We start from the raw sequence: 10,359 nt of genomic DNA, 5'->3' as shown, positions 1-10,359 counted from the left end.
AGTACAGTTCCTACGCGTGTTCCTGCGGGTCGCACACAGTTCTGTTTCTTTAGTTTCGTCGATACAGTCGAGGCGTCATTACCGAGAACGTAAGGTACAAGTCGAGGTTCGCGTTGTCGCTAAAAAGGAAAAGGTTGAACAGAAAAAAGAAAACGATACAAATTTCACGATGTATGTGTGTAAATTACGGACATTAACGATACGCAAACTTAATATAACGAACTTTTTTTTGGTAATCCTTGCAAACACGTACGAATCGACTTTCTCGCTAAGGAACCAGAAAACATTGTAAACACGCTCGAAGAAAAAAAAATCGAACATAAACGTTCATATTTTTTTATATAATTAATAATACGCGGCGAACACGAATTTTTTAAACGAGACGACGATACTACCCGCCGCCTTTATACTTCGCGAAGAATCATTACATTATAAATGATAGGGAACGCGAAACGATGCTAAAGAAAGCAAATTTATTTATTTATTTGAATTAAATGATTTATTTATTATTGTTCCGATATAATTAATCACGGTAGCGAAACGAACGCCACTTTTTTCGAGGTATTTATTTTTATAGATATTTGAGAGAAGTGATACAAACGAAACAGCCACTGTAATATACATATAGGACCTGTTACTATGAAATCTCTTCCAATCGCAGCAGCTGCCATTACCGCGTCACGTGTAATCTAGAGTTCACGAGTACTACGCTAGCAGCAGCTTAACAAAACAAAAGGGAAAAAAACGAGAATCGATCATTTAGTCGAATCATTGTCGTCCAAATCATTACTACTACTACCATAATTACTACTATTATTATTGTAAGATCATTAAAAAAAAAAAAAGAAATGCTCGTGTGTGAAATGCAATTATTTTATTCGAGAGAAAAGGGAAACAAGTATACTGTAACCATTTTTGTTTCGCTTGAGGCTTAACGCTTTACTCATTGTCTATCTTAACGCGTTTTGAGAGTTCTATCTTAATTTCTCGCATCTACACTTTCGTTCAGAGACAAATCATCGAAACAGAAGGAAAAACAAAGAAGAGCATAAAAAACGCAATCGGACAGTATACATTTCGACACAAACACCGAACATGTACACACGCAAACATTGAGATATATACGCACACCCAGTCATCATTACCGTACACAGTGAATGGAAACATCGATGTTCGTCAAAATTTAATAAAACCGAAATGCGTACATATGTGTAAGAGATGTAAGTAGGTGTACGGCTAGAAAAGAAAACAAAGAGAAAAACAAAACAGAGATCTCGTTCCGCAAAGTGCACACGTGATACATATTCTCATCGATCGATCATGTACGCTTACAGTTCACGATTCTTTTGATTTCAAACTCCGACACATCGATCGAATCGAGAAATTTGTTTTGCCCCTCTCCACTTACCGAACTGGTTCGATATAGATATATTGTAAAGTCAAAATACGAGGAAAACAAATAAAAAGGAGAAATAAAAAAATCAAAAAGAAAGGAGGTTTAATAAAGAGAGGATGAGAGAGGAATTGTAGAGAAACATCAAGGAGAAAGGTCGACGCAACGGAGGACTAGGCTCGAATGAAGGTGTCCGACATTGTACAATATTGTGGTTAAACGATGCTTTTATTCAAAATAGAAAAAAAAATTTCGTCGTGGCGCGCACGTTCGCGCGGGCGAACGGCTCGATCGATCTTCGTAGAGAGATTCGAGAACAGTTTTTTTTTTCTTAAAAAATTCAAATGCAAGACTCGATCGAGCTCGTCCCTCGACTAAGCCTACGTATATACAATAACTCGAGAATATTTACACGAGGATGTTTTTTTAAACGATAATATCACCGCTCTTCCATTGAGATTATGGCTCGCTCATTCCGAAGCATACCATTTTAATCATAATCCTTACCATTCTCTCTTCTCAATATCATTTCGCCACGGACAAAACATGAGAATAGACCAATCACCTAATGCCATTATCATTCGTGGATCGCATCCTTATCGATTGGAATCAGGCATTGCATCGCAGCGCCACCGTTGGTAGAAATCGATACTAACAAAGTTCTTCGTTATCGACTACACACAGGGGGCGTGACTAGTCGATTCCCTCACCATCGGTATAGCAGGACGGCGTGGTTGATCTACTCTCACGCCGAGTCTGTGTTCGCGGTATTCAATGGTTCATCGATCGGTAAAGAGGATCCCTAGAACCGTTTACTCTTTACAACCGAGTCCCGCGGACCAGTTGCAGATCCCGCCGACAGGATCGTAGGACAACTTATCGGGGCAGGTGTATTCGGCTCCGACCACCAGACCGTTCACCATTCTCGCGCAGGTGATGAACTTCCTGCAGGAGTAAGGGTGCGGGAAGTTGCCCTGGTCCAGGCACCGAATGCTGCCCTGGTTCGTCAGGAATAGTTTGCCGTTGTAGGTGGATTTGCCGACCACCGGTTCCTCCTCGTCCTCGTAATAGTCATAGTCGATCACCTGGGGTCTCCTCGGTCGGCTGGTCGCGTTCTGTTGGGGCCTATCCTGCGTCTTCGGCTTTTGTCGGTCTTTGCGCGCCGCGGAGAAGCTGACGCCGGTCCTAGGGGTCGTCGAGTCTGTTCTAGGTGATAGCGTAGTGCTTATCCTGCGCCTTAGGGCGTCCCTTAACGACGGTCGACCTGATCGTGGAACCCGATTCAATTATTCTGTTCCCAGCTCGAAAGAAAGAGTCTAGAGGAAGGCCTGTTAGCACCCACAGTGTGTCGCAGGGATGATGCGTTAGCACCACGAAGAACCGAAGGCATCGGCCGACAAGAGGATGTCGGTGACAGAAGAAGAAAGTATCGATGTGTGCGCACGAGTTATGTGATTGCATTAGTACTGAAATAGAGCGACAGAGTGAGGGAGAGAGAAAGAGAGAGAGCTAGAGAAAGTTCTGGATAGAGAGGCACGACTGATAAAAGACGATGATTATGTGATTCAGATTAGCGAATCTAACGAACGATTTTTCTGGCCGCTGACGCGACGGAACAATGGTTAGCGCCCCGACAGATCCCCGAGAATTAGGTACCTCGTTGAAAGAAGATAATGTGATTAGTGGTTGTTCGTTTAATGAAAGCCTCGGTTGCGCCGAGGGTTCCGATGACAGAGGCGTCGACGGATGAGAACAGACTGCTGTGACAGAGAGCATGGCGCGCGGTATAAGTCGAAGGTTGAGAATGCGATGAGAAGTTATGCACCGGATGATCCATGAACCTTCACGTATGATCATTTAGCTAGGTAGATTAAGAAGTTGGTTGATGGTGTAGTTAACAAGCTCTGTGTACCGGTGGCTGGTGTCTGTGGCAGCGGCGGCTCCGCCAAGGTCACCGCGATCTCCTGCGCACGACTACTCTGATCAATATCCTTTTCCGGCTTCGCCGTTTCCGGTACGTTCTCCGTGACACCTGAAACAAATACCACAGCATTCTACAATGATTGTTAAACATCTGCACAAAGTGATTTGAATTGAAAATTTCAGCAGAGAGATCGCGGCACTGGTCCAGTGAGCATCTTCTTCTGCGCAGTTAGTCTCGGCGCGCAGTGAGCTGAAAATGTCGGTCCGCGTCGCCCTCCGTATTCACGTAATTTGTTTATCGTTTAGTGTTTTGCTTACCGAGTTTATCGACTCCTTCCGTCGGGCTGTTGTTTCGGTTGGCGATGATCGTGTTCGGTGACTTGTTTCGCGGCGGCGTCAACGAGAATCCGGACGGTTTCCTGAACCTGTTCGTCGACGGACTTCCCGGTGTTCGAGAGGAGGCTACCGTGCTTCTGGTGGAATTCACCTGTTCGCGGGGCACACGCAGATTGTATTTGGTGTCGACAGAAAGCCGGAATCGAGAGTATTTCTTTCATAAGGTTCGCTATTTTTTCAATCTGACACGGTCAATGGGTAGTACAAGCGAGCCACTCGAGTCGCGGGCAGTCGAGGCGTCATTAGACGCAAACAGAGACGTCCGAAACGTCAGAAGCGACAAGAACATAGTGAATCTCTTAAATAGCTAATCCTATTAAGACTCGAATAGCTTCGGGCTCATATTCTCGTGAAATTAGATCGTTCGGTGACGGAACATTGTCGGACGCTTCAAAATGACTTTACAAGTTGCTTGATAGTTCGGCTACCTTCTCTAGATGGCGCTGCTCGTTTGCGCGCCAGCGACGTTTCAACTTTTGAACCTCTTTCGAACTTAAAGTTTAATTTATAACTGGTCTTTGTAACCTTTATCAATCTACCGTTAAGCGATCGACTGTTTTTAACAAACCGATTACATGCTTGAAACTCAACGCGTCCCGAATTGTTTTCTATTCAAAATGGCGGAGGTGCATGGCGAACGCATTAGCTTCCAATAACATAATAATTAGCGAACACTTATTATCGGTACAGTCGATATACCCGAGCAACGCGGATAGATACGATTAACCCTTCGACGGCGGAGCCTGGGTCTATTTTGACCCAGACTATCAAAATCATCCTTTAATCACTCAATTTCTAGCGATTCGGTTGAATATACAGCTGTTACTGTCTGTTAGTGTCTACAAGTACCATGAAAAAAAATATGTTTAAAAAGATTGCTGAATAAAGCGGCGAATAGTCGCAAACATCTTGAATTATAAAATTGTAAAGATGGTCTGCCGTCCGAGGGTTGAGAGTATAAATAAAGGAAAATACGCGATCCCCGACGTCCGCCATTTTGCGTCGGGAGAGACGCATAGGCGTAGAAGGTACAAATTAGAGTTCAGAAGCGAGCGACACAAACGTTCTGGCTAAGCGTTACCTGTCTCGAACAGCGAGAACCCTATTGGAAACGTGAGCCGCGAGCCGACGAGTTAACTCGTCAGCTGCTAGAGACAGGTTAAAGATCATAGAGACACAAACACAGGGACTACGGTCATAGGGCGAAGAGAGACATGATAAGCTCAGGCTGGGCGGCGCGATAACGTGCGACACGCGCCCCCTGCGATAGGAAGAGTTGTGTTAATTGGCCGGAGAGAAGTATAGAGAAAATAATACATCAGCAGGCGTGGATGAAGATATATGTATAGGCAGGCATGGCGGCGAGACAGGTCCCCGTCGAGAGTCTCCTCCGTGCAACAATCTCTCTCTCTCTCTCTCTTTCCCTTTCTCTCAAACGAAACACCTTCACATTCTTCCTGGAGGTTACGAAACGAAGCGTTCTATTTTTCCGGTTAACCGTCGTCGAAGATGAAGAACGGGTCCCGTTGGTATATTTTATTTATTTTTTTGTTAGGCGAGGCTCGCGAAAGAAAAGCCGTAGGCTCCTCGTGCTCGGTCCGTTCGGACGCATTAGTCAGCGGATAGCGAGGTCGTGGACGATGCTGGTGTTTCCGGTTGCGGCCACCGCTTCCCGGTTGGTTAGGCGTAAAAAGAAGAATGGCCGAGCAACAGTTAGTCCTACGTTCTACGAGGTTTGGTTATATTGCGGTTCGTTCTCTCTCTCTCCCGCTCCTACGCCCGACTAAGTTTACACTGACCTCTGGTTCGCTTCGACCGACACTGTCCTTGATCCCGACCTGTTCTTCGGCGTTCTTCTCATGCTCTTCCTTCGCCGGAGAGGAATCGTTCTTCTCGGTCAGGTCCTTGGGTGCGGACTCTCCGGGAACCGAGTCGGTGGACACGTGATCAGCACCCGGTCTCCGCTGACGTCCTCTGTAGAATCGCCGCCGTGGAAGCTGCGTCCTCTTCACCGAATTCTCTTGATCCTCTATCGGCGATTTCACCCGCGGCCTGTCGCGGCTACCTCGACGACCGAACTCGGGCGAATTGAACCTCTGCGCGCCACGGGCAGGTGTCTCTGTGCTCGCTTTGGTAGTCGGCAATATTGAGGTTAAGGTAGTCGGGTTCTGATCCTCCTTCGTCGAGGGTTCTTTCTCAGTACTAGACTTCTCTTCTGGTCCAGGTTCCCTCGGAGTGGTCAACGTCTCGGTCGCAGTGTACTCTATCGTCGAACTTTCGGTGGATGGTTGATAAGTTTCCTCGGTGCTGGAGGAAGTGAAATCGTTCGGCGGTCTGTACGTCACAATGGCGTCGAGGTCTGTCGTAGGAGCTATGGTCGACTCGACGATCGACGTTACGGCTAGAGTCGAACCGGTGGAAATCTTCGAGGCTGTGGAGGACGATGGTTTGATGGTCGTTGGCACCGTGATGGATTCGCTAACTGATTCTTCTTGCTTGATTGATGGAGTCGTTGCTCTATGTCTAGTCCTTCCCCTGCCTCTGACTACTTGTCTAGTAGTTGCGTAGTCAGTGGACGAAGGAGTTTGTGTGAAGGAGCTCGAGGTGGTTCGTCGACGCGACCGTTGCGTCGTCGTCTCGCTCGGCCCGGTGTAAATTGGGGACTCTTCGGTGTTCAAACTCGTTGGGACCTCCGTGCTCTTCTCGGTTCTATTCTCCTGTTCGATGGACAAGGTGGTCGGCTCGGTAGCAAAGGTCTCGGTCTCGGTGAAGCCCGTTGGGGTCACGGTTTGGCTTCTGGTCACGTAGAAACCTCGCGGGTTCGTCAGGTTCTTGGGCAGGTGGGTCAGAGGGGCGCCGCGCATCGTGGTCGGTCTGATGGTGGTCGACGAGTCCTCGCGGTCGATCCTCTTCTTGCTGGCTAGAGAGGATTCCGCCTCGTCCGCGACATTCTCCTCTTCGTAATACAAACGCGCCCTGTCCTCGATCGGATCCAGCTCGGCCTGTTTCGCCTTGGTCAGTATCCAGGCGTCGTCTTTCTGGTAACCCGGCTGTTCGGGTACGTTGGCCTCGCCTCGAGCATCGTTCTCGTCGACCTCGAGAACGAGGTTCGTCTCTCTGTTGTCGAGCAAGCTCAACTGCACGGGCGAGGCATTGTCGGCCTGCTCGCTGGACCACTGACCGATCAGTTCCTTCAGGGTCGGTAACCTGATTGCTTCCGAGCCGGCGACCTGAAAATCAGAAGAAAGGCAGCACGCTTAATCACCGATCCTCCCGGATCATTCCCTTGATTCCCTCTCTCTCTGCGGTGCCGTCCCGGCAGTCTCCGTCCTGGAGGAGAAGAGGCGGAGAGAGAAAATAAGAGAAAGCCGGCGATCCTCTTTATCGGCGCAGGTCCTCCTTTCTACTAGAACTCTCGAAAACGCAGCTCTCCTCTACGAACGAACGATGAACCGATGAAAAATCGGTCTTCGACACGCACAGCCTTCGGCGGGTCCTAGTCCTCTACTCCGATACCCTAACTCTCGCAAAGAGCGTGCGGACGGCTTCTCCTACCGTTCGATCTTGGAGAATCAATTTACATCCTCCGGGCTGTGGTCCTCTGTTTCGATACCCTAACTCTCCTTCCGTGAACAACCGTGATCGATGAACCGACGAATGGAAGACGAAGAGAGTTCCGGTCGCGCGCTACTCTCGAAAATCGGTGTGTGATCTTGCAATATGATGACGAAGAAGATGAACGCTCGTATGTACATTAGTATCGATGGGATGAATGATGAGACGTGGACGGGCCATCACTGGTCCTTGCCGGCGATCAAGTTGCTGAACACCGACTCGATCTCGATGGTCGAGGACTCGTGCGACTCGGTGGTGAGCCTACCGCCGCCTGTCCGATGAAGAAACTCGCTCTCGATGGGCAGCGTGGACCTCTCGACCTGACCTTGACGTATTTCGTTCGCCGACTCGTCCTCGCCGGCGGAGGACTCGTTGGAGGTTGTCGGGAGGATTTCGGGGATCGAGGACGCGGTGGTCTGCACGGGGATCCTCGTGGTGGAGGTTAAGGACGAGTACTTGGTCTTGATCAGGATCTTTTGCCTCTCGGTGGTGGCGGATTCCTCGACCGAGGTGACCAACCTGGTGACCAGGGGCTGCGCGGTGGTGATGTAATCGTCCACGAGATTTTGGCCCTCCGGTTGACCCTGGCTTCTCTGCTTCGTCGAGTCCTCGCTGGGACTCCTGGGGGTGGTTCGGAGGGACTGCTGCGACCTCCTGTGAGCGTCCGCTACATAATCGAACTTCTTCGCCGGGATCAGGGTCTCGGTGACCGGGTTCTCCGTGCTGGTAGGTCTTCGCGCGTAAAACCTGGTCCTCACGTGCGCAGACGAGTCGAAGCTTGGCGACTGCGTGGCGTCCAGCACCGGCTCGTCTTCGTCCGTCGGGAGTCTGCCACGAGTCCTCGGCTGTCTGTAGCTCTGGTAGCCAAAGTACTCCTGGGTATTCTCCGGCGGCGAGTCGGCGAAATACGGGATCTCTGTATTGACTTTCCTCAAGGACTCGGGTACCCTGTACCTGGGCCGGGACTCTGGTTTACGGTTCTTGCCGGGCGTCGATCGGTAGAAGTCCTCGCTCCCTGTTGAGAGAGCCTCTTCTAGAAGTATATGCTGCGTCAACGGGGCCAAGTGACCGGTGGACAGCGAGGGAGTGGTGTAGCGACTCCAGAACTCGTTCGAGTCGCCGTGCTCTGGTAAGTTTACCTCGAAGACTTGCCGAGCGTTGGCTCGGTTGGTCCTAGGGGTCGCCTCCAAGGAGACGTCCTCCTCCTCCAGCGACAGTTCCTTTTCTTCTTTGGGTTCTTCTTCTATCGCCGTCTGTGTTGTTTTAGCGGTCGTCGACGAAACCGGTCTGCGACGGATGAACAGACTCTTCCTGCGCTTCGACACCTCCGGATTGCTCACCTCGGTGGACGAAAACACTCTGCTTGGAGTCCTCGAGACAACGTTCTGCCCGGCGATGTTCTCCAACGAATCGACCGGTCTCCTGCGCACGAACTTCTTCCTGACGAACCTGGAGTCCTGATAGTAGGTTTTGTTGTAAGGCTCAAGCCTCCTGGTGCTCTGAGGAGCCAGCGAAGTCGTAGTCAAGGCCACCGTCGGCGCAGCCTCGGGCTGACTGCGGTCTGTCGTCGTTTCACCCACGACGTTGTCCGTGAACCTGATCAAGAAGGTGGTGGGCGATGTCGTCGATTCTGTCGAAGCAGTTTCCGCGAGGGTTTCTGCTTGCTCAGTCGTGGCAACGGTGAGGTTGTCGAGCATGGTCGAGGCCATCGTGGCCGTGTCAGGGTCTTCGAAATCCTCGTAGGTCGAGGTGCCCGCGGTCGGTGTTTCGAAGCTGGTATAATCGGTGGTCAGAGCATAATCTATCGTGCCTGTAGTCTCTGCCGTGGATGAGTAGATAGTTTCCGTGGATGTGCCTTCCGCTACATCCTCCACCAGCGTCGAGCTCGGGTCAGCGTCCTTAGGGGTCGTGAACCTGAGAACTATACGGTCGTCCTCGGTCGAAGAGACGTCCGCTGGGGTGGTAGCATTCTGATGTATACGAAAACGTCTGACCACCTTCCTCCTTCTCGGCGCCGGCTGCTCCTCTTTGTCTTCTTGCGACGCGGAGGTGGTTGATGTCACGGGTCTCTTCCTCAACAACACCTTCCTCCTCCTCGGCACCGTCCCGTTCTCTTGACTCGGGGAGCTAGCATTCGCGTTGAACACGATCTTGATGATATCTGGATTAAACTCGTCGACCTTATTTTCTCTCCCGACCGTAGTCGGAACTTGCGGTGGCTCGGTGGTGGTGATGGCGATGGTGGTGGTGTAAGGCAGACTATCCGTCGCGGTAACCACTTCGTTCTCCCCTATTGACTCCGTGGTGCGAACCGACTCGACGGTGTTGGTCTCGAGCACCGGATCGGTCGTAGTCTCGTCCTCTTCGATGGACACGCTCGTGGTGGTAGCACGAGGTTCCTCTGTGATCGATTCGCTCAAGGTATCATGGACAACCTCCTCTTCGATCTTCGACGTCGTAGTCACAGTCGTGGAGAGCGTGCTGGTGGAGACTTCGGCCGTCTTGGCAGCCTCTTCCGCGTCGTTCCTCTTCCTGGTGTACCTGGTCCTGGCGTAGATATCCCTGCTCGAGGCGGGTTTCTTGAATACTCTGATGTTCGTGATCCTGTCCTCCTCGTTCGTCTCCTGTTTCGACGCGCTTCTGGACCTGGACAAGGTCCTGCTCGGCGGGCCTTGGGTGATCCTGACGATGGGACTGTCCTCGAGCTCGTTGACCTTCGGTTGGTCGGTGACTGCCCGCGAGTTAGGCTTTCTGAGTCTCCATCTGGCTGGTTCCGGTGTGCTCTCGGGACTCGATGCTCTACCGTGTTCCCGGACCAACGAGTTGGAGGGCTCCTCGGCCTTGGCCTTGAAGGTTGGCGGCGTGTACCTGCTCGTGCCCCTCTGCCGCGGCCGGCCAGGTCTACCTAAGCCCGGCTCCTCGATAGGTTCGCGAGGAGTCTCACTCTCGGCGACCGTTTTCTCCTGCCTCAACTTCGACCGACCTCGTCCCGCCAGGAAGGTCGGCCGCGCGACGTTTCGCGAGGGAATACT

At 50.9% G+C, this 10,359-nt stretch overlaps 2 protein-coding genes across 2 annotated transcripts in view; both read right to left on the bottom strand.

Annotated features, from left to right (window-relative positions):
* Positions 1-384: 384 nt before the first annotated feature.
* Positions 385-10,359, bottom strand: part of LOC143356396 (uncharacterized) — a 39,597-nt gene continuing 29,622 nt past the window's right edge. The window contains exons 16-19 of the mRNA XM_076792045.1: positions 5,512-6,942; positions 3,635-3,803; positions 3,306-3,425; positions 385-2,657 (exon numbers count right to left, since the gene is read on the bottom strand). Coding sequence (XP_076648160.1) covers positions 2,206-2,657; positions 3,306-3,425; positions 3,635-3,803; positions 5,512-6,942 — 2,172 coding nt within the window. The 3' untranslated portion in view covers positions 385-2,205. The remainder of the gene's footprint in view (positions 2,658-3,305; positions 3,426-3,634; positions 3,804-5,511; positions 6,943-10,359) is intronic.
* On the bottom strand, positions 6,822-10,356 carry LOC143356399 (uncharacterized; the record flags this gene model as incomplete). Its single annotated transcript, XM_076792052.1, has 1 exon — positions 6,822-10,356. A coding segment is annotated over one exon (2,850 nt), but the record flags the coding sequence as incomplete, so codon positions are not given.

Source organism: Halictus rubicundus, chromosome 8 (genome assembly GCF_050948215.1).
Source record: "Halictus rubicundus isolate RS-2024b chromosome 8, iyHalRubi1_principal, whole genome shotgun sequence".
NCBI classification, from domain to species: domain Eukaryota; kingdom Metazoa; phylum Arthropoda; class Insecta; order Hymenoptera; family Halictidae; genus Halictus; species Halictus rubicundus.
The sequence above is the reverse complement of the archived record's forward strand: the minus strand, read 5'-3'. Positions and strand labels throughout refer to the sequence as shown.